The sequence below is a fragment of the Oryza glaberrima genome, chromosome 3 (genome assembly GCF_000147395.1).
Source record: "Oryza glaberrima chromosome 3, OglaRS2, whole genome shotgun sequence".
Lineage (NCBI taxonomy): Eukaryota > Viridiplantae > Streptophyta > Magnoliopsida > Poales > Poaceae > Oryza > Oryza glaberrima.
Window position 1 is genome coordinate 27,459,100 of NC_068328.1, and position 25,123 is coordinate 27,484,222.

The 25,123-nt window shown below is 48.9% G+C and overlaps 1 protein-coding gene across 1 annotated transcript; it reads left to right on the forward strand.

Moving 5' to 3' along the window:
- Window positions 1-19,872: 19,872 nt before the first annotated feature.
- LOC127765543 (uncharacterized) lies at window positions 19,873-23,199 on the forward strand. The gene is made up of 3 exons (XM_052290459.1): window positions 19,873-21,387; window positions 21,480-21,732; window positions 22,524-23,199. The coding sequence occupies exons 1-3, from the start codon at window positions 19,873-19,875 to the stop codon at window positions 22,784-22,786; spliced, it is 2,031 nt and encodes a 676-aa protein (XP_052146419.1). The 3' UTR covers window positions 22,787-23,199.
- The last annotated feature ends 1,924 nt before the right edge of the window (window positions 23,200-25,123 follow it).

A 25,123-nucleotide genomic window follows, 5' to 3' on the forward strand; every position in this document is an offset into this window, starting at 1 on the left:
TAGAACTCCTCCTCTGATGAATGATTGCAAGATGAGTATATGACATACTCAGCAAGCCACGCAGCAAATATGCAAGTGCACAGGATAACAAAGGATGGCATAATAGGGTTTCATTTGCTTAAACAGCATTTAATAAACATTTCAGAATTTAGTAAAACAATTGAGTAATAATTAAACAACATTATTCCAACGCTATACAACATACCCTGTTGCATAGGCCCAACCATTCTGAACAACCAATCCCGGCTGCACAGTTCTATCTCCAAACCAGGAATATACCATTCCAAACCAGGAGCTAATCAAATTATTACCAGTCATAGTATCTTTTATTATGATGAGAGGTATGAGTCTAATCACGAAAGACATTGTTAAACCCGCCCATAACCGCGGGCACGGCTATTCGAATAGCTTTACTCTGACCAGAGGTGTACCACTGTACCCACAAGACACAGCCCCACGACATGTCACCATGCGCCTTGATACCACCACGGTACCTCAGAAAGGAGCTGTGACAGTACCCCTCGCACAACACAATCCACCACAGCGCACCGTTCCTGGATCATAATCACCCCCTCATAAACAAGGCATGGACTCCCCAGCGACCCCCGTGGGCTTATCTCCGCCACTTCTCAGTCTGGTGCCCCGCAATGAACTATGCTATACAAAAGGTAAAGCCGTTGCCCACGCTGGCTTGTGGTTGGCACGGTTAATGTTTCACAACCGAAACTCGTGAACCGGTCCTTAATTGTCATGAGCACGACCATCAAAACCATGTGCTCACAACCCACCATTAACAGGTTTTAGTAGGCAAATTAATTAATTAACCAATCATGATTAACCATCATGAGTTATCATTAAGCCATCATTGAATAATAAGGAGTCATAAGTTATCCCAATAGTGTGCTAATGTTTCTAAGCATGGCTAAGCAATCACATCTAATATCTAGCTGAACCAATGTATAAAGCTCAACTAGTCAATTTATAAGAACCCAAGGTATCAAGGAATAAAGTAATCAAGAACTAAAGGGCTATAACAAACAATAGGTTAATTCCACCCAATGACATTCGAAAATAAATGCAATAGTTGAATAGAAACAATAGCTTTAAATGGGATCAACATGCTCAAAGGGTTATTTGGGATCTGTGTGACTTGCCTTGCTGGCCTTGGAACTCTTCAAATTCTTCTCCTGCGAAAACGGACTCTCCGGAAACGTCGGAATCTAAACAGAAAAGAGCAAAACACCAAAACAGCACATAAACAAGTATGAACAGTACATGTGGATATTTTTAACATGTAGATCTCAATTTTAGAAAAATTTAGGGACTTGAACCAACTAAATCCGAGCTAAGATGAATTAGTTATGAATTTTTAAAGATTAAATCGGATTAAAACACTTATATGGATTTTAATTGAATTATGACGCAATAATGAATTATTTTTGAAAAGGAAAAGAGGATTTATTGCGTCAGCGGCTAGGGTTAGCGGTGGACCGGGTGCACGGCGACGGTTCACGAGAACGGACGGCCGAGATCGATTCATTCAAAACGAACGGCCGAGATCGACCGGTCCACGGCCGGACCACAGCGGACGGCATCGGTGACGTCGGCGATGACGTCACCACCGGCGGCGACCGAACCGCGCGAGCTCGCCGGCGAACGACGGCGTGGCGGCGCGAACGGAGAGCACCTACGGGTAGCGGTCGGCACGGCAAACTCACCGGCGACCAAAGCGACGGCGGACGATGACCGGACGACGTCGGCGACGAGGAAGAAACGGCGGCGACCTCCGGCTTGACGACGGCGACGATGTTCCGGCGGTCGACAGCGACGGCGAAGGGGCTGACGAGGACGACGACGCGACGGCGACCACGACGGCAGCCTTCCCGAGCGACGGCGACGACTGGAGCGACGGCGACGCACGGCTGGAGCGGCGGCGACGACGGCGGCGCGAGGACTCACGGCGCTAGGGCTCTACGGACGACGAGAGGCGAAGGCGAGGGGGGCGACGGGTAGCGGAGACACCGGGGATCCTTTTAAAGGGGCAAGGAGGCGGCGGCGAAGGCCCACGGCGGCCGGCGACGAGAAGGAAAGTCTAGGGTTCGGAGGAGAGAGACCGATCCGATTCGAGATCGAATCCTCCGCTTTCCAAACGATTTTAGCCGAAGTTCCAAAAGGGAAAAGGTAGAGGAGATCGAGAAGATCATTTCCCCTCTATTGATTTCACCGGAAACGGAAAGGATCGGCCGGATTTGGAAAGAGACGGCGGCGGCGCGGCGCTAGGGTTTCGGGCGGCGGCGGCGCGAGGAAGACGACGAGTCTGACAGGTGGGCCCCACCTGTCAGCGGGCGAACGCGCGCGCGAGCGACGCTGCGGACTGGGCCGACTTGGGCCGAGGAGGAGAGAGAAAAGGTTTTGGGCCGACTTTCGGCCCAAAGCCAAAAGAGACTTTTTAAAAACCTTTTTCCATTTAAATTATTCATGAAATGCAATTCCATTTATTAAAAATACTTCCTTAGCTCAAATAAATCCCAGAAAAATCTAGAAATTATAGAATTAAGCAAAGTATTTAATAAAATTTTATCTAGCCCCATTTTATATTGGAATTTATTATTTAAAATTAGATCTTCTCTTCTAGGCTTTTAAAATCAATTCTAATAATTCCAATTAAACAACAATTTATATATTTGAAATTTTTAGGGTGTGACAAACCTACCCCCCTTAAACAGAATCTCGTCCTCGAGATTCGGAAGAACTAGCGAACAGATGCGGATGAGCTGACTTCAATTCATCTTCTCGTTCCCAAGTTGATTCTTCTTCCGAGTGATTACTCCATTGAACTTTACAAAAACGGATCACTCGATTCCTGGTTCTTCTCTCATCTGTTTCCAAGATACGGATCGGTTTCTCAATATAAGTCAGATCCTCTTGGACTTCTATCTGTTCAAGATTAGCTTCTTCGGTTGGTACCCTTAAACACTTTTTCAATTGCGACACATGGAACACATTATGGACTCCTGTTAGAGATTGAGGTAACTCCAACTGATAAGCGACCTCTCCTCTTCTACTGACAATCTTGTAAGGTCCCACGAAACGCGGTGCCAATTTTCCTTTAGTGTGGAAACGATGAACTCCTCGAAGAGGCGTGACACGAAGGTACACATAATCTCCTTCATCAAAACTTAGATCTCTACGACGACTGTCGGCATAACTCTTATGACGGGACTGGGCCACACGCAATCTTTCTTGAATGATTTTTACCTTTTCTTCTGCTTCCCTTAGGATATCAGTCCCAAAAACCTGACGTTCTCCCGTTTGATCCCACAAAAGCGGAGTGCGGCACTTCCGACCATACAGCGCTTCGTAAGGAGCCATCTGAAGACTAGCTTGATAACTGTTATTGTACGAGAATTCTGCATAAGGTAAATTCTTATCCCAACTTCCACCGAAGTCTAAAGCACAAGCTCTCAACATGTCCTCCAAAATCTGATTTACCCTTTCGGTTTGTCCGTCTGTCTGCGGATGATAAGCAGTGCTAAAGTTCAGCTTAGAACCCATCTCTTCTTGAAGCTTCTTCCAAAACTGTGAAGTAAACTGACTACCTCGATCAGACACTATTTTCTTAGGGACACCATGCAAGCACACAATCCTTGCCATATACAATTCCGCCAACCGACTTCCGGAATATGTTGTCTTTACTGGAATGAAATGAGCCACTTTGGTAAGTCTGTCGACTATCACCCAAATAGAGTCGTGGCCTGATGATGTTCTGGGTAGACCAGTGATGAAATCCATACCGATTTCCTCCCACTTCCATTCAGGAATCTTCAAAGGCTGCAGCAAACCTGCGGGCTTCTGATGTTCTGCCTTGACTCGCTGACAAACATCACATACTGCTACGTATTCTGCGATTTCACGCTTCATACTTGCCCACCAAAATCTTTCCTTGAGATCCTGGTACATCTTGGTACTACCAGGGTGAATGGAGTACAAAGTATCATGAGCTTCCTTCAGGATTGCATCTTTTAAACCTTTGTTGTCTGGGACGCAGATTCTCTCGCCCAACCATACAGTTCCTTGCTCATCTTCCAAGAAACCGATAGCTTTTCCTCTTCTCATATTCTTCTTAATTTCTTGAATATCGGGGTCATTAATTTGAGCTTCTCTAACTTGATCAATTAGAGTAGGCTTTGCTTCTAAGGCTGCAACAAAACCTCTACTAACAATTCCCAAATTTAATCTTTCAAATTCCTTGCATAACTCCAATGGCAACTGTCGTCCTTCCGTAGCATTGCAATAACCTTTCCTGCTAAGAGCATCTGCTACAACATTAGCCTTTCCCGGGTGATAATGAATTCCCATGTCATAATCCTTAATTAATTCCAACCACCTCCGTTGTCTCATGTTCAGATCTGGCTGAGTGAAGATATACTTTAAACTCTTGTGATCGGTGTACACCTCTGTACGAGTACCGAAAAGATAATGACGCCAAATTTTCAATGCATGAACCACTGCAGCCAACTCAAGATCATGAGTAGGGTAGTTCTTCTCATGCGGGCGTAACTGACGAGATGCATAGGCAACCACCTTCCCATCTTGCATCAGAACACAACCTAAGCCAAGCTTAGATGCATCGCAATACACCTGAAAACCCTTCTTTGGATCAGGTAAAATTAAAATAGGAGCTGATGTTAAGCGATTCTTCAGCTCTTGAAAACTCTGCTCACATTCTTCTGACCACTTGTACTTTACATCCTTCTGAAGCAGTCGTGTCATGGGCTTAGCAATCTTGGAGAAATTCTCTATGAACCTCCGGTAATAACCTGCAAGACCCAGGAAACTGCGAATCTCTGAAACTGTCTTTGGTTGTTTCCAGTTGGTTACGGATTCCACATTACTAGGATCAACGGCAACTCCTCCGGCTGATATGACGTGACCAAGGAACTTTACTTCAGACAACCAAAATTCACATTTGCTAAACTTGGCATACAACTGATGTTCTCGCAGCTTCTCTAGTGCAAGACGAAGATGTTCTTCATGCTCTTCTTTTGTTTGGGAGTAGATAAGAATGTCATCAATAAAGACCACCACGAACTCGTCTAGGTATTCCATAAACACCTTATTCATTAAGTTCATGAAGAAAGCGGGGGCATTGGTAAGTCCAAAAGACATAACAGTACATTCGAACAATCCATACCTAGTGGTAAAAGCCGTCTTAGGTATATCCTCTTCTTTAATCCTCAACTGGTGATACCCTGATCGAAGATCTATCTTGGAGAAAACGGTGGCACCTTTAAGCTGATCAAACAAGTCATCAATTCTGGGCAGCGGGTACTTATTCTTGATAGTCACATCATTTAATGCACGATAGTCCACACACATCCTCTGGGTATGATCTTTCTTTTCCACAAAAATAACTGGAGCTCCCCATGGAGATGAACTCGGTCTGATGTATCCCTTTTGAAGCAAATCGTCGACTTGCCTTTTGACTTCTGCCAACTCATTGGCTGCCATTCTGTAAGGTCTCTTATGGATCGGAGTTGTTCCGGGTATCAGATCTATTCTGAATTCAATATCTCTCTTAGGCGGCATACCAGGTAAATCGTCCGGGAACACGTCCGGGTATTCCTGTACTACGAGAATCTCTTCCAAAGCTATTTGGTTCAGACTTGACCTTAAAGACTCAGAGGACAGTGCATGAACTGTTACAACTCGACCATCATTGCTGGTGAGAGTTACTTTTCTGTTGGCACAGTCTATCACACCTTTATACCTGACTAACCAGTCCATCCCTAGGATGACATCAAGATCTTTGGATTCTAACAAGATAAGATTGGCCAGGAATGGCACTTCTTGAATTTCTATTCTGACAGAGGGGCTACGTTGCAAAGAGAGTACTTGATTACTCGGGGTACTAACCATCAAAGGACGTCTAAGATCTTCTACTTCCATCCCATGATTTCCCGCAAAACTCATAGATAAAAATGAATGTGTAGCACCAGAATCAAAAAGCACTGTTGCAGGAACTGAGTTAACAAGGAACGTACCCAAAATTACATCTGGAGCACCTTGAGCTTCTGCAGCAGCAACATGATTGACACGAGCCTTTGGCGTAGGTGCGGTAAAGTTACTCTGGGTAGGGACAACCTTCACGCGTCGGGGCTTCGGACACTTGTCAGAGTAATGTCCTGGTTCACCACAGTTGAAGCATACTCCGGGCTTGCTGCCTTGCTCCTTCTTGGCAGGCTGTTGTTGGGTTGGAGCTGCCACAGGACGTGGAGCTTGATTTCGGATGTTGTTGCCAGCATTGTTGCTGAAGAACTGACGCTGCGGACGAACAACAGACGAAGAACCTCCTTGTGGCATGGACTGGGGTCCTAAAGTAAGACGCGGCCTCTGACTATTCCCTTGTTGTGCCTTGAAGTGAGCAATCCGACGTTTCTTCTGCTCCATGCGGTTGTACTTGTCCTCCTGACGAATAGCCTTATCCACTAACTTCTGGAAATCATGGTAATCCCCAGTCATGAGTGGGTAAGAAAGCTCATCATTAAGTCCTTCCAAGAACCTTTCCTGGCGCTCTTCATCAGTGCGCACATCTTCTGGAGCATAACGAGCCAGACGATTGAACTCGTGCAGATACTCGGTGACCGTGCGAGATCCTTGGGTGAGCGACCTAAATTCTTTCTTCTTGAGAGACACCACTCCCGATGGTATATGCGTCTTCCGAAAAGCAGCGGTGAATTCAAGCCAAGTGATAGGTTCAGCAGTAGTCCTGTTAAGGCGGAAGTGATCCCACCACTCAGAGGCAGGGCCATGCAGTTGGTGTGATGCAAATGAGACCTTCTCCTGATCGGTGCACTGAAGCAAATCCAACTTCTTTTCTATGGCGTGGAGCCAATCACCAGCTTCCACAGGATTAGTGGTGCTAGAGAAAGTGGGCGGCCTCACACGAAGAAATTCTGCTAACTTGTTCTGGGGAGGTGCGTGGTTATTTCCCTGATTCTGCTGGTTCTGGAGTTGCTGCATCATCATGTTCATAAGCTGTGCCTGTTGAGCCAGGACTTGAGCAAGTGTGGGATTCTCTCCATTGTTGTTGTTGTTGTTGTTGTTGGGGCCATTCCCGTTGCTGCGAGTGAGCACCATCTGGCACAGGCAAAAGCACAGGAAGAGAAACCGGGAAAAACTACTTAGGACAGAGAATTAATTTTCCCACTAACTTAACTTTTATTGATCTTAACTGAGTTTCATTATTACAAAACTGAAGACTCTCTCACACCACTAAACTCACCAACTACCTAACACTCGAAAGCAAACAAACGCATGCACTTACATCCCACCACTGATGTAAACCACATGCAGGACCCACACACACAACCAAACTTAAAACAAGCAAACTAACACAACGATCTAGGACAACGGCTTGACAAGGAACTCTAGGTCTTCCGGGCATCGGAGTTGATTGAAGGCTCGTTCGGCTCGTCTTCATCATCTTGAGTGGCTCCCCACTCGACCTTTGAATGGGTGCGCTTCGATTCTTCTCCTTCATCATCACTTATATTGACGACCGGAGGATCTGCTAGGGCTGGGGTAACTTCTTTCTCCACCACACGGACCTTTGGCGCCAATTGGTAGCGAGGGACGAATAGAGCTCTCTTCCTTGCGGTAAGACGAACCCTGGCCTTCTGCGGCGGTGCTTCCCCCTTCAATGCGGCTAGTTCTTTCTCCAAACGATCCACCTTGTCTTCTAGCTTGCAAATCTTTCCACGATTCTGGTCTTCACGATCTTGAGCTGCTAGCACAACCTCCGCGCGGGTCTCATCCATAGCCCACAGCATTTCAACCAAATGCCTTGTGGTAGCATCATTCTCAATCCCCTCAGTCTCAAGGTAGCTGCCACGGTCACTTCCCTGGGGTTGGCGAGGATGGTAGCGATACTCAGTGTCGACCAACTGATCACTGTAGCGATCACGGAGCTCTCCTATGGCTATCCTTGCCACCTCCTGACATGCATGAATATAATTTCCCCCTCCAGCTTCGAACATCACTGATGGGATATCTCCACTATTACTGTTTAAGGTGGCTTTGACTCGACACTTCTCTTCGTCCCGATCATGAGGAATCTGGGCATACATAGGGGCAGTCCCAAATCCTATGGCAAAGGACATCATACGCAACTCCTGGACAAATCCTTCAACACCAAACAAGTACTCAGGCTTGTAGCGCGGCATCTAAAGACAAGTAAAAGGAGGGAGTTAAGACATTTGTCCAATTAATAGCACAAGTTTTTGGATTAATTTGAATAAATTTAGAAAATCCAGGGAAAAAGATAAGTAAATAAAGTAAACCCAGCTTGCAAGGTAAGTTGAAACAGGTGGAAACAAGATCACAAATTTTGCACTTTTGAACAACAGGTTTCAAAAGAAATAAAATAAAAGAAAAGTTGTAAAATCAACATGCTAAATTTATTTCATTGCAGCAAGATTAAATAGAACAACGTTGTAAAACTTTTGCTGGCAAATGAGTCATTAGTACAGTAATAGATGTACGGTACTAATAACACAGGAATAATAATAAATAATTTTTTTAAATGAGAACAATTAAAGGAATTATAAACTGCATGTGCCATTTGTTTGGTTTAATTAAAAGAGAAAGAGAGGAGAATAGTTCTATTTTTCCAATATTTTTAGAGGGCTTCTATGGGTAACCATTTGGCATAACCTAGGGTCAAGGAGGCTCTGATACCAACTTGTCACGCCCGGAATTTCTATCCAAAATTCCAAACGCTTACATGTGCGCGAACCCTCGTCCAGGAATCAGCCGAGGCACACAATAACAAATTGATAATAGAGTACAATTATTACTCTAATTAATAAGCGAATAAAAGGTCATTACAGAGGTAGATAGTTCCTCTCAATCAATAAAGATCTAAGCAGCGGAAAATAAGATAAACGGCGCAGACGATTCCACTCCACAGGCAGCTTGACCAGGGCTACACCTAACCCTCCACACCATCAGCATCACTGTAGAACTCCTCCTCTGATGAATGATTGCAAGATGAGTATATGACATACTCAGCAAGCCACGCAGCAAATATGCAAGTGCACAGGATAACAAAGGATGGCATAATAGGGTTTCATTTGCTTAAACAGCATTTAATAAACATTTCAGAATTTAGTAAAACAATTGAGTAATAATTAAACAACATTATTCCAACGCTATACAACATACCCTGTTGCATAGGCCCAACCATTCTGAACAACCAATCCCGGCTGCACAGTTCTATCTCCAAACCAGGAATATACCATTCCAAACCAGGAGCTAATCAAATTATTACCAGTCATAGTATCTTTTATTATGATGAGAGGTATGAGTCTAATCACGAAAGACATTGTTAAACCCGCCCATAACCGCGGGCACGGCTATTCGAATAGCTTTACTCTGACCAGAGGTGTACCACTGTACCCACAAGACACAGCCCCACGACATGTCACCATGCGCCTTGATACCACCACGGTACCTCAGAAAGGAGCTGTGACAGTACCCCTCGCACAACACAATCCACCACAGCGCACCGTTCCTGGATCATAATCACCCCCTCATAAACAAGGCATGGACTCCCCAGCGACCCCCGTGGGCTTATCTCCGCCACTTCTCAGTCTGGTGCCCCGCAATGAACTATGCTATACAAAAGGTAAAGCCGTTGCCCACGCTGGCTTGTGGTTGGCACGGTTAATGTTTCACAACCGAAACTCGTGAACCGGTCCTTAATTGTCATGAGCACGACCATCAAAACCATGTGCTCACAACCCACCATTAACAGGTTTTAGTAGGCAAATTAATTAATTAACCAATCATGATTAACCATCATGAGTTATCATTAAGCCATCATTGAATAATAAGGAGTCATAAGTTATCCCAATAGTGTGCTAATGTTTCTAAGCATGGCTAAGCAATCACATCTAATATCTAGCTGAACCAATGTATAAAGCTCAACTAGTCAATTTATAAGAACCCAAGGTATCAAGGAATAAAGTAATCAAGAACTAAAGGGCTATAACAAACAATAGGTTAATTCCACCCAATGACATTCGAAAATAAATGCAATAGTTGAATAGAAACAATAGCTTTAAATGGGATCAACATGCTCAAAGGGTTATTTGGGATCTGTGTGACTTGCCTTGCTGGCCTTGGAACTCTTCAAATTCTTCTCCTGCGAAAACGGACTCTCCGGAAACGTCGGAATCTAAACAGAAAAGAGCAAAACACCAAAACAGCACATAAACAAGTATGAACAGTACATGTGGATATTTTTAACATGTAGATCTCAATTTTAGAAAAATTTAGGGACTTGAACCAACTAAATCCGAGCTAAGATGAATTAGTTATGAATTTTTAAAGATTAAATCGGATTAAAACACTTATATGGATTTTAATTGAATTATGACGCAATAATGAATTATTTTTGAAAAGGAAAAGAGGATTTATTGCGTCAGCGGCTAGGGTTAGCGGTGGACCGGGTGCACGGCGACGGTTCACGAGAACGGACGGCCGAGATCGATTCATTCAAAACGAACGGCCGAGATCGACCGGTCCACGGCCGGACCACAGCGGACGGCATCGGTGACGTCGGCGATGACGTCACCACCGGCGGCGACCGAACCGCGCGAGCTCGCCGGCGAACGACGGCGTGGCGGCGCGAACGGAGAGCACCTACGGGTAGCGGTCGGCACGGCAAACTCACCGGCGACCAAAGCGACGGCGGACGATGACCGGACGACGTCGGCGACGAGGAAGAAACGGCGGCGACCTCCGGCTTGACGACGGCGACGATGTTCCGGCGGTCGACAGCGACGGCGAAGGGGCTGACGAGGACGACGACGCGACGGCGACCACGACGGCAGCCTTCCCGAGCGACGGCGACGACTGGAGCGACGGCGACGCACGGCTGGAGCGGCGGCGACGACGGCGGCGCGAGGACTCACGGCGCTAGGGCTCTACGGACGACGAGAGGCGAAGGCGAGGGGGGCGACGGGTAGCGGAGACACCGGGGATCCTTTTAAAGGGGCAAGGAGGCGGCGGCGAAGGCCCACGGCGGCCGGCGACGAGAAGGAAAGTCTAGGGTTCGGAGGAGAGAGACCGATCCGATTCGAGATCGAATCCTCCGCTTTCCAAACGATTTTAGCCGAAGTTCCAAAAGGGAAAAGGTAGAGGAGATCGAGAAGATCATTTCCCCTCTATTGATTTCACCGGAAACGGAAAGGATCGGCCGGATTTGGAAAGAGACGGCGGCGGCGCGGCGCTAGGGTTTCGGGCGGCGGCGGCGCGAGGAAGACGACGAGTCTGACAGGTGGGCCCCACCTGTCAGCGGGCGAACGCGCGCGCGAGCGACGCTGCGGACTGGGCCGACTTGGGCCGAGGAGGAGAGAGAAAAGGTTTTGGGCCGACTTTCGGCCCAAAGCCAAAAGAGACTTTTTAAAAACCTTTTTCCATTTAAATTATTCATGAAATGCAATTCCATTTATTAAAAATACTTCCTTAGCTCAAATAAATCCCAGAAAAATCTAGAAATTATAGAATTAAGCAAAGTATTTAATAAAATTTTATCTAGCCCCATTTTATATTGGAATTTATTATTTAAAATTAGATCTTCTCTTCTAGGCTTTTAAAATCAATTCTAATAATTCCAATTAAACAACAATTTATATATTTGAAATTTTTAGGGTGTGACACTACCTCCACTCGACAACGTCCTAGGCGTCGTCGTGCCACGTCTGGCTACGTGGTGTAGTTCTTATGTTCTATGTTGGCATGTGGCTTTGCTTGTAATTTGTTTCGAACTTATCGATGTGTTTATGTTTCGTCGTGTAATGTCAGACTTCGACATGTCATGTCTTTAGGTCTCGTGATGTAACGTTAGACTAAGGCACCTAGTGTCTTTAGGTATGCTGATGTAATGTCGGACTTCGACACGTAATGTTATGTTATGTTATGTTATATTTTACAAGTTATCTTTTGTTTGACATTACTACTTTTTGAATTGTTCTAACACGAAACACTATATTTTTCAGAGATGGCACGTCAGGATACACCTCAATTGTTGGACCCGGCGATAGATCACCGACACCGGTCTCACCTTACTGCGGTGCAGGGGGCTCAGCTTGGGACGTTCCGGGCACGGACGTGCGGTGAGCTATTTATGGTTCACGACTCCTTTGTCGAGAGGTACGAAAAGTGTATTACTATAAATTAGTTGCGCTGTAATAATTTTTATATTGACATATTAATTTGTTATTGCAGGCTGCGTGAGGCCGGCCTCCTACCGATGTGTCGGTTGGTGGAGGCTGCCGCCGGTGATGCGGACCCGGCCAGACGATGGAAAGTGGACCGGTCCCTCCTAGCAGCTTTGGTCGACCGATGGAGGCCAGAGACGCACACTTTTCACTTGCCGTGCGGTGAGGTAGCCCCTACCCTACAGGACGCTATCGTACTTGTTGGGGCTACCGCTCGCGGGAGATGATGTTGGGCCAGTGACCACGGGTGTGGACTGGCAGGACGATCTGACAGCACGTTTCGCACTAGTACAGCGCGCACCGCATCTCCCGCTCGAGCCGTTGGCACACCACCGCAACACCGGACCTATGAAGAGGTGGCTGCTTCAGTTCACCGTGAGTGTTTTTGTACCGAAATGACAAGCGTACTACATATTTTGTCCACGTTAAGGTGCCTAACATTTTGTCGCGTCCCAAGTCGACCCTAAAATACATCCTCTAAATTATGCCTAGAATAATTAAAATGCTTGTGAAAGCCTTCAAAAATTAAAATGTGCAAAGTTAAAAGTCAAATAGGGCTTGGAGGATTTTTGTATATTTCCTAAAAGCCTAAAATGTGTAAATAAATTTTAGTGAAATTTTCAGAGCACAAATAATAATTATTAAGAAATAAACAAAGTTAAAAAGGTTTTATAAAAAGAAAACCCTAAAAATCACCCTCTCCCCTCTAATGGGCCGGCTCGGCCCAGCTCTCTCCCTCCCCCTCTCTCCTCCTCCCCGCGGCCCATTCGGCCTCCTCCCCACGCGCGCGCCGCTGACGGGCGGGCCCCGCCCGCCACCCTCGCTGACAGGTGGGGCCCACCCGTCATCCCCTTCCTCCCGCCGCTCCCGCCGCCTCCCCCGCGCCCTAGCGCCGCCGCCGCCGCGAATCCCGCCGCCTCCCGCCGTCCCCGCATGCAATAAAGTGGGGGGAATCACTCCCCGTGATCCCCTCTCCCTTTCCCCCATTTTTCCCTCTCTCTCTCTCGCGTTCAAACGGGCGGATTTGCCCCCGCAAATCTCGCCGGCGCCATTGATGGCGGCCGGACCTCCCGCGCCGGTTTCCTTCCCCTCCGGCCGCCCTCTCTCACTCCCAACCCTATATAAACCCTCCCCGAGCTCCCCACCACCGTTTCCGCCACTCACCGCCCTCTCTCCTCGCCGGAATCGAGCTCGCGCCGTCACTCTCTCTCTCCGCCGTCGCCGCCGAGCTCCGGTCCGCCGCCGTCGTCGCCCCGGACCACCTCCCACCTCGGCACCGCCTCCTTCGGCTTCGCCGCATCCTCGCCGACCTCGTCCACCCCTCCGTTTCGCTCGCCGACCGCCGGAGCGCCGTCGACCCCGTCCACCCGAGCCGCGCCGCCGCCTTCCTCCGCTCCGGTCGCCGTTTCCGTCGTCGCCGTCGACCCGGGGTGAGCCATGGACCGCCGCTTCGTTTCCCCCTTTCCCTCCCCTCTCTCGGCCGCCGCTCCGCCGTGCCTATGGCCGCCGCCGGCGACCATAGGGGTGCGGGCGCACCGCTTCCCGCCGGCCGCGCCGATGTGGCCGCCTCCGGGCGCGCCTAGCGGCTGCCGCGTGGGGCCCGGCCGTCAGCCGCCCGCGTCCTCGGGTGCGGCTGACGCGTGGGGCCCACGGCGCCGGCCGGTGTGAGCCGGGTGCACCCGGTCCACCGTGGACCGTGAGGCTGCCGCGTGGGTCCCACCCCCGTGGACCCGGTCCGCGCGCCCTCTCTCCCGGCTGACGCAATAAATATATTTTTTAAATTAAAATTTAAATGAAGAAACTCGTAAATATTCATTTAAAGAGCATATAAACTTCAAATGGCCATAACTTGGCCATTTGAACTCGGAATTGGACCGTTCAAGTCTCTAATTTTTCCTTAAGTCAAGAACCCATTTTTGTGCTTTGTTCCTGCTTGTTATATGGAGTTTATTAGAGTAAAAGCCCTTTTATTTTCCGTTGGTCGTGTAGACGCTGCAGCTTCGGAAGATCCGCTCTTCGTGGAGGTTGAAGCCGACGTTTGGGAAAGCGAGCAAGGCAAGTCACATCATCCTTGAACATATTGAATCCCAGTTTATAAAGTTATTTTGATTTAAATTATTGCATTACCGCTTTATTTAAAATTCCCGCGTTATCACTATTTTATTTAGCCATGCCTATTTACCTTTGTTATGACTTTATTATTGTTGTTATTGTTATTATTACCTTGTTCACCCTAGAATAAACAAAACCCCAACTAGTGGGCACTCTATTCATGGATCCACTAGTAAGAATTTAGGTAGATGCTTCGCTGATTAATTAGGCAACATTAGGTGGTTTTATAACTCTAGACTTTGGGAATATTCATATCACCTGGACATATTGGAATGGTTGGATTATTGTGGAATTGGATGCACACCTCCCCCTCTATTCAAAACCCCCAAAATGGTTTTAGGCTGGGCTCGGGGTGCATGGTTTTGATAGTAGCACCTCGGCCACATAAGGACCGGTCTTCGGGCCTCTGTTGCAAAGCACTACCGTACTTCCACATGTCTAGTGGGTAAGGCTTAGTTTGTGGCTCAGTCTGGTTAGAAACAAAAGTACACGGATGGAGATGGACGAAGTCGGGGGTCGATGGACATCTCTAGGACAAGTGAAGGCTACACGGGCTGCGGCCCAGTAGTCGAGATGTCATAGCACAGGGCTGGTGTCCTGCTGCTAGGGGCTCAATTCTGCCTGCCTGTCCGGGGGTTCCGGCCGTAGGTGGGTTGGGTCGGTACTCTTGTCTATGGCTAGGATGGGTTGGAAACTATGTCATGTCTTCCGTCCATATGCCGTGGTGGTATGTGGCACGTGGTTGCACGTGAGGAAGACGTGTCTTGTGGGTAAAGATGTACACCTCTGATCAGAGTAAAACCTATTCGAATAGCCGCGCCCTCGGTTATGGGCAAGCCTAGCAATGTACCCAAGTTAGTGTTTTTAATTCTTAAAACCTGCTTAATAACTAAAATGTGGAATGGTTGGCCTGGGTTGGCTTGGGACGAGCTGGGACCCAGGGTCGGGTTGCCAGTTCGGTCTGAATCATCGTAGGCCTTGGGTTAAGGCAGGTTCGTGTGGGTTCACGGCCTTGTTTAATAATATTAAATAGTTCTAGGATCGTGTTTTAAATTTAGCTTTGAGCAACTAAGGGTATTTTAAATGCTGTTTATTGCAAAACCTAACCCCTATACTATAACTCCATTGTACTCCGTTGCATTTATGCTGCACTTGTGGGTGTGTCTTGTTGAGTACGGTGGTTGTACTCAGTCTTGCTCAATTTTTTTCCCCAACCCAGAAGAGGAGCCCCTGGATGATGAAGGCTTTGGTGTCTAGCTCGTGCCTGCCGTCAAGCGCCTGTGGTCGTCGCCTTAGTCTTCCGCTGTTTTTCGTTCTCTTTGAGTGTGCTGGGCCGCCGCTGCCCATGTAATAATTAACTATTTACGCTTCCGCTTATTAAACTCTGAATTGTATCAACTTCTGGTGTACCTTGCCTCCTGGGACAAGGAATAATACACGCACGTAAGGAACGCCCGTTGGGTTATTTCCGGTCGTGACACATTTTATCGAACACTTGCAGATTGAGCAGCTACAGGTGGAGGCCGACGAGTACTCCTACAGCCGCTGTTTGGAGGCGTACTTGCTCTGGCTTTTTGGCTGGGTGATGTTCTGTGGCGGTCACGGGCACGCGGTCGACAAGGGACTCGTGCACTACGCCAGGAGCATCGCCGACGCCGCGATAGGCGAGGTGCCTCAGTGGAGCTGGGGTTCCGCGTTATTGGCGGCTCTGTACCGTGGCCTTTGTGAGGCTTGCACGAAGACGGATCCCAGCGCGACCTTTGGTGGGTGCCCTCTCTTTCTTTCTATCTGGGCAGCTGAGAGGATTGCGATCGGCCACCCTGAGGTGGACCAGCACGCGTACGAGGAGTCACTGTACGCGGAGCAACCAGAGGTCGACTACCCTACGATGGGTACTCTGTGGTGCCGTCGTCGGATACGTTGCATCGATTTTCTCGTATTGTTAAGTTAATTGCTAAGTTCATTGTACATCACATCGATCGTCTCATATTGCAGCGCCGATGGGCTCACGTCCAGGTTAGGCGGTCGTATCCTGAGTTTGTTATGGAGTTCGACCGCCTTCTGCCGACTGACGTCGTGTGGGAGCCCTACAGTGCCGCAGCTACCCAGCCCCGGGCGCCGTTGGGTCTGTCCACACTCTGCACCAGGGACCAGGCGTACTGGATGACTACGGTTCCGATGGTCTACGACATCTGCGTTGAGCCTCACGCCCCTTTCCACGTGATGCGGCAGTTCGGCTTCCGTCAGCCCTTTCCAGTACCGTTTCCGACGACCGTCCCAGCTGCTGTTCACCGGTAAGATCTTTCACTACGCTTTCAGTTGTTGCATTAAAATCTACCTGTCCACAATAATTTGCAACATCTGTCGATTCACACTAATATGACACATTAATTCGCAGTTACTCGCGCAAGGGTCAGCAGTCAGCTGGCGACTGGCCCGCCAAGTTAGCGACTTTTGTTGAGGACTGGTTGCTCGCAACCGAGGAGGTCGTGGACCACGAGGGAGAGCCACACACTGAGGAGGCGTACCAGGCCTACCTACGCTGGTACCAGCCACGCACCCGTACTAGGGTCACCTTCGCTCCCTTGGAGCAGCAGCCCCACGTTGCGAGCACTAGAGACCTCTACGCCAGGCACCGTGACCAGGACTTCGCTCGTGCTGTGAGTACCATGCATCGCACCATTCCTTTATGTTTTCATGTCTTTATCTTCGTCAAATTTTACGAATATGTACGAAAAAATTAACCATGCAGGTCGACGACATCAACCGGGTCGTCATTGACGGTTCAACGACGATCCAACGTTTAGGCACGGGGATTCTGGTACCCGTAGAGGAGCACCTGACGACGTACACGCGGATGGTGGAGTCGATGCGCTCGATTCTCCGAGTGCTCACCTGTCGTGCAGACAACGTTGCTCGGGCAGACGCAACTGTACAGCGGCCACCCGTACCGACTGGTCCCCGTCCAGCTGCGCACGTTCCTAGGCCGACTCCCCCTCCGCACGGAGGTAAGTATTTTTAAGGATTTTTTCTATACATGCCTCGCACATATATGTGAGCCGTTTCACTTGCCGATTGCTTCAGGGTTTCGTGCACCGTTCAGCACCCCGCCTTCCTCGGCAAGGCCTTCTGTTGTGCCCCCCATAGGTACCTAAAAAAAACAACATTACTTCGACAATCAATTTACATGCATTTTATGTCTTAGCTTACAAGGGTCCCGTTGTCGATGTGTAGGTTTCGCCCAGTTCGCTATGACGCAGGCCGCCCACTTCTCCCAGGCTGCAAGGTCAGCGTCTCAGGCAGCTGCGTCGACCTCGCACTCAGCGCAGTTCTGGCAGTATACCGGGACTTCGTTACAGGCAGCCGGCACGTCGAGTCAGGGTCCACCACTGGACCATGTTGGGACCTCGTCGGACCGCTTGCTGCCTTCCACCTTGCTCTTCGACATCACTGACTTCAACTTCGCTTCAAGCTCGACAGAGGATGTCATCGGCCCCTCACAGCTGGGAGGCGCACCGCCGGTGCAGACGCAGGACCAGGCGCAGGCCACTCCGCCGCCAGACACTCGTGCTACCCATGCTGTGCCACCGGATCGTTTCACCTACTCCCAGGACCACGTGCGAGCACAGGCCCGGAGGACCAAGCGTGGTCGCGGCGCAGGGCAGGGCCAGTAGAGCAGTCTTCTCTTTGTTTATTTGCTTCACTTTCCAGTATTGTATGCTTGTATAATGACTACGTTGTTGTTATATGTACACGATACCTTTCGGCGCATGCACGATACCTTTCAGCGCATGCACGACTGCTTTCTGCCGCACCGATGCAGCCTCCTTTATTCGCGTGCGATACGAGTATTTGCCCGCCATTTGCCACATACGACCAATGTAACTTTTGGTGCCGATCAGGCATGTAACTTTCGGCGCCAATCAGGCGTACCCACCATGCCCCGCCACGTTCACGCCGGGGTGTTGAGGATCCGAACTGGCGTAGCGATACTTGTGTATACCTACTACCACCTTGGTGCCAGCGTCCTCTCTGCCTATGCGGTGATCGATGCCAACTAATGGCTTCGAGGAATCCTGATATTCGAGGAAGGCGCTTTTTTAGGTGCCCTAACTATGACCATGAGGTATTTTATTATATGCATATGCTTATTCATTCCGTATGGGCAATCGCTTTATTCTTCGTAACACTACTCTATTTGCCAGACCCGCACTACGGCTTGCGCATACATCGAGTGGGTCGATACAGAAAATCCCGTTCTCGACCTAACCACTTGTTTACAAGAAGGTCGCTGGTATTTCGCATCCGAAAGTACTGAGCAATACTTACGGAGAAAAGCGGCTTATGAACGACAATGTCGTGAACAACAGAGCGACTGGCGGGTGCTAACTACGGCACTCCCTCCATGGGATGCCCATCCAAGATGCAGGTGTGGTGATCGTTGTCAGGTTCTTCGTTCCATAAAGCCTACAACATTGGGTCGAACGTTATTTGTTTGTCAAAATATTCTTGACGACGATTTTATGGTAAAAATATTTTGATTACATGAATCCTTATTTTCTCACAACATTTACTAACTTTGCTCGCTTTACATCTATTCTTTCCTCCTAGGAACCACCAAGGAGATGTCAATACAAAGAATGGATAGACACCAGAAGGGTTCTAACTCCACCTAGCCGTGTTGTGCAGCTTGAACTAGCAGAGCAATACAGGGTTACTAAAGCGCGTTTTGAGAGAGGAGAGAGATCCTCACGTAGGGGTTAGCTATTATCGGACAACTTGGCATATTGAAATTTCTACTGTCATGCTTCCTTGTCCCATTACTACATCGTCGTTGTGTTCAACTATTGCACTACCTCCCTCCTAGTTCGAATCTAATATCATCTATGTAACCGCAATGGAAATAGTTGTATCATATTCAAATTGTACTACTATTTCTTCATGTTATATAATTCTCCTTGTTTAAGTCCATATAATGTTTCTACGACCGAGACTGCGATAGGCCTATTAATTATCCGAGTACTAATACGTCGAATAAGTTACAAAATAATACCTTACTTAACATATGAAATTGCGAAACAACCAACTTCAATACATTTTTATAACAATATTAACAAGTTGTACCAATGAATACTTCTTTATTTATTATTAACATAACATAGAAAAATCGTTTGGCCGTACTTTTTTGCATCTGGGTCCCTTGGGCCCAAATATAAAAAGTACGAGCACAACCTCTTTATGGGCGGCAAAAATTGCAATTAGACCCTTGCCGCCCATTGGGGGTAATTGTAATTTTGGCCGACGGCGGTAGACGGCGCGGTCGACCCGCCGTCTGCCACGTCAACTTGCCGCCCACCACTGGGGCGGCAGGGTCTATTTTTGCAAATTTTTTTGCCGATAGATTATTTCTGTAAATATTAAAAAATCTAAAAATGAAAAAAATTCTCTCCTCGAATGCGACGGACCGGGCCGCATGAGACGAAACCGATCGAAGCTACTGGGCGCCATCAATGGCTTCTACGCGGCGGCGCTGGACCGGCTTCCCGTGGAGGCGATGCCGGCGCTGCTCCCGCGCCTCCTCAAGGCCGGCCTCTGCGTCGGCTTCCTGGACCCCGTCTCCAACATCGTCGTCAACACCATCACCTACAAGAAGCGCGTCCCGGTGGTCGCCGGCGGCGATCCCGACGGCAAGTCGGCGGCGATCCCGACGCGGCGGCGGCGGCGGAAGGCGCTCTCCCGGATCGTCGCCGACACCAGCAACGTCGGCGGCTGCGGTCCGAGCCACCGCCTCCTCCGCGACATGGGCGTCGCCGCGCGGTCGCTCCAGGCGCTCGTCGCCTTCCTCACCAACTACTTCCCCTACCTCCGCACCTGTGAGGCGCTGGAGTATCTCCGGCTGGCCGACGCCGACCTCTCCGTCGCCGTGCGGCTCATCGAGCAGGACCGCAGCTCTGACGCCTTCAGCTTCGCCTCGCTGACCACCGAGACAGCCCTCACTTGCGCCGCCATTGCTGGGTGGCACCCAAACCCCAAATCCCTTGTCGAGAGGTTGTATTCCATCGCTTCTCAGATTGGGGAGGCTTCCAATCTCCTAAGCATGGAAGGTTGCCTCTCGTGCAGAGCCGTCAAGAACATCAGCAGATTGGTGAAGCACCAGCAACAAGAACCAGTGGACCTTGTTGGAGCTACCTTTCTTCCTCGGTCACTTGAGATTAAGGAGAAGCAGCCGCCGTTTGTGCGGATGAAATCATTGAAGAGCATCCTGCTTGACAAGATCTATGGATTGTACCTTGATGTTATTGCCTGCCTGCCGATGGATGGCTTGCGAATGCGCTACCACAGGGGGCTCCTCAAGGCCGGCCACTGCTATGGCCCCTTTGAGACCCCTGTGCACAACATTGTCCTCAACACAGTTTGGTATGAGACCATGTTTCCACCACAAGAGGAGGTTTCAGTGCAGATGATATGCTCAAGAAGCCTTGTTCGTGTCGCGTGCCGCTCCCTCAATGCTCTTGTTGCATACCTCCGCGCTTGCTTTTGCACAATCTCTGAACAGCAGGCTATGCGTTACCTGTTCTTGACGGGCGCCAATCTTTGGGGAGCGGTTGAAATGGCAAGGCAAGAATGCCATGCTGAGAGAAACATGTTGGGCCTAGACCTTGCTTGCATGGTTGCAGCCACCGCAGCACATCATCCTGATCCTGATGCACTAGTGAAGTTTTTCATGTCAACCTTTTCCATGAAGCCCCTTCCCCTGCAGACAGATCCATTTATGTTTCAAACTGGTGGGATTTTAAATGTGCAGCTCCTCATGCACAATCTGATGCGATTCTGCCCCTCTTCCTGTGGTTCAGTTCAGACAGTTCCTGTACTCTCTGAGAGGGCCTCCATGACTTTGTCGTGCATTCAGGAAGAGTTCAAGGCTGAGCAAAGTTTTATTTGTGGGAAGGTTAATGATGCACTGAAGAAATACAACCAGAGGACTAGGGTATGTCCGTTCACCCCTTCAGTTTTCGACCATTACCAAAAATGTCAATATCAAGATTATCTAATTCACTTGTATAAACTTCTGAATCATAGGGACTTGAGTATGAGCTACATGTTATCTGTGGCTTGAATTCACACATAGTTAATTATACTATGTTTGGCCGACATTATGGACCTGGATATAGCCGGCATCGATCCAAATCTCAGTATTCTCACGTCAACTTTTTGGCGAGCCCAAGAGATTTGCATTCTTCTCAGACAGTCCCCATACTTTTTTTTGCTGAGTGCTGCAACAAGGAAGGCGTGATCGATGAACTGACCTGCTGTCCAGTCATGGGGCATCCTGGTACACTCTCCTTCCATTTGAGTATTGCTACATCATATGATGTTAGCGTGTTACAGATGTTTCTTTATTCTATGTGTTGAGTTTCACCATGGCGTTGTGAAATCGACTGAAAAGATTTTCATTACGCTGCAGAACTTGACTTGAAAAGAACAAAAAGGACATACATGTGTTGATTTGCATGGTTTCTTTTTTTTTAATTAAAAGAGATGCCACAGAAATTAATTCAATCAAACTTCCAAGATTGTTTGGTGGGGTCATGCCTAGAATTGTTCAAACCAAGCAATGTTTTTGGAAGTAGAATTCTGCTGTTTGCTCCAAAATGTTAGTAACAACTAAAACGTGAATCTATGTTTAATCTCAGACATTGTCTGAGGTGATATAAATCAATTTGCTTGATCATTTAGTGCTAACAATGGTGTCAGTACAGAACTACAGATTGACCATGATGAGCAACTCCATGACTGTATCGCCTTGACAGTTTCCAACGATGGCACTAACTAATTCATACTCAGTCCTTGTCTCCTTAACATCATTGTCATATAAAAAACATTGTGAAATACAGCACAATTTCCATTGATCATTTCCTCTAATAACAAAGTTAGTTAGCTTCATCCACATTCAAAACATTTGTCCTTATCTTTACATGTGTATACCTTTACTGCTTTGCTAAATGCTGCTGTCACTGATGTATCCTTATCTTCTGCAAGCTATGATATAGTATTTTTTTTTTCTTCCTCTCTTTATTACGATAACTGATTGCCATTTTTTCCCTTGTTTATTTTTGTTAAAAGGTCGTTGTTATCATTGTGAGTGTGAAGGGGCTAAGATTGTCCATCCAGATCTAGAGAAGTACAATGGCCGCACTGACTTTCTGGAAATGGCTCGCGATAAATCAAGTGGCACGACAACTGAAGATGTTATCTCTCGTTGCGAGTATCTTCATGATGCTGTGGATATATGTGAGGAGGATTGCGTCTGTTTTGATGCCAGTAGGGATGTCGAGTGTGCAGAGTTCTTGAATTCCCGTGCTGCTAACAAGATTAGACTGGAGTAGTACTAACACAGGAGTATTCTCTGTAATACCTATACGCAGTCATGAGTCATGGAGTCGAACAATATATCTACTACTCCCTCCGTCCTATAATATAAGAGATTTTGAGTTTTTACTTGCACTGTTTGATCACTCGTCTTATTCAAAAAATTTTGGAATTATTATTTATTTTTTTTAAATTACTTTATTATCCAAAGTACTTTAAGCACAACTTTTCGTTCTTTATATTTGCATAAATTTTTTGAATAAGACAAGTGGTCAAACAGTGTAAGGAAAAACTTAAAATCTCTTATATTATGGGATGGGGGGAGTAGATCACTAGAAACCTTGCATATGTCATCTTCATCTATATTATTAATTTGTACCGATGTGGCGAAATGAAAAGGCACTGGTCTTGTAATTTTGTTATGGATGGAATATTAGGTCTCAAAAACAACATCAGCAGCTAGTACAAGCGCAAAAATGCTTCAAGAAAGAAGTATAAATATACACAAACAAAACTCTATGCTAATTAGACTGAACATTTTGGTTCAGTAAAAAAGGACAGAGATGTAGAAAGTTGGCGTTGCCGTGTCCCGTGTCCGTAACAAAAACGCTGTAGGTTTACGTTCTTCCACAGTAATTAGTCATAATAACCTCGTGTGTGCACTGCAGCCACGGACCCACGGTATCTAGGGCTCGCACGCACGCACGCACGCTACCTACTGGCACGTTTCGGCGTTAGCAACAGCCGCGCGGCGCAGCCGGAGAGCACGTGCAGAGAGATGGCCGTCAACTCCGGCGATCGCGCGCGCGCGCGCGGGCACCACGGAGACGACGACGAGGAGGGTGTGGCCGTCGTCGGCGAGGACTACCCCTACTGCTCTGACTCGGATTCCGACGACGACGACGACGTCAACCGCTACGTGTTCCTTGCACGCCAGCCCGCGCCGCCGGTGGACCGCGACGATGCCGAAGCCGACGCCGGGGCGGAAGGAACGGGTTGTTGCAAACGGAAGAGGCGCGTCGTCGACGACGACGACGATGATGACGGTTTCTCGCCGCGCCAGCCGGCGTTGCTGGATGGCAGCGGCGGCCAAGCGGCGGCGGAGGAGGAGGACGACGAGGGGAGCTCTGATGATGATGACGCAATGGCGCCGCGTGGGGAGGCAGGAGGCGGCGGCCGCGGCCGCGGGGTCGGGAAGGTATCACGCAAGAAGGCTCGACTCGTCGACCTGATCAGATCGCCATTGTTGCCGGCCGAGCTGGATGGTTCGGATAAGGCGGCGCCGCCACCTCCGCGCGGCGTGTGTCCCAAGAAGATCGCGGTGGTGGTGCAGGCGAAGAACAGGAAGCGCCGCAGGTTCGTCGACGGTGGCGAGGAGCAGGAGCCGCAGCCGCAGCCGCCGGTGCGCGGCAAGAGAAGCAGAGGCCCTGACCTCGAGGCGAGCGAGGGTTTGCAAACGGCTTCGGCGGCGGCGGCGGCGGCGGCGGCAGAGGCGGCGGAGAGAGCTTCCAAGCGCTTCGTCTGCAGCATATGCGGGAGGTGCTTCGGCAGCCACCAGGCGCTCGGCGGGCATGTCCTCAGCCACAAGAAGAAAGCCAAGAACGCCGCCATTGCCGCCGCAGCGCGCGACGCCACGACGACGGCGGTCACGGAGGCCGTGGCTCCAGCAAGCCAAAGGCAAAGCTTCTTCGCCGCCGACATCAACGGACAAGACGAGCGTGGATGCGATGGCGCCGAGGGCAGCCGCTACGACGACGACGAGGAGAAGAGCCCCGTCGTCGTTGACGACGTTGCAGCATGCCATGACGCGGACGTCGACGAAAGCCGCGGTCACGGTAAGGCCGAGTCGGCCTCTGCCATTGATGCCGGCGGGGACGCGGGCAACAACAAGGTCGCCCATGGTGACGGCGAGGAGAACGACAAGATCGCCGGCGTCGTCGTTGCATCAAGCCACGACGGCGATAGCGACGTGGGCAAGATGAAGATCGTGCAGCACAAGTGCGACGAGTGCGGCAAGGTGTGCCTCACGGGGCAGGCGCTTGGCGGGCACATGAGCAAGCACCGGCGGACGCGACCGGCGGCCAACGGCGGCGAGGGGCCTGCAACTGCAACGGTGGCGGACGGGGGAGCCCAAACTGTTCGGCTGATCGGCGACGATGTTTGCTTGCAGAGAGCGGTGGCAATCGCTGGGTTTCACTCGGCTCAGTAAAACTGTCACCGATGCATACGTTCCGATCGTAGTTGATCTCCATAATCCAATTACCTCCAAATTCTTCAGAAATATGCGGAAACAAAGATGTGGCAGATTTTGCAACAAATGCTTGGGGAATCTGCGGCAATCTGTGGCAGTTTTT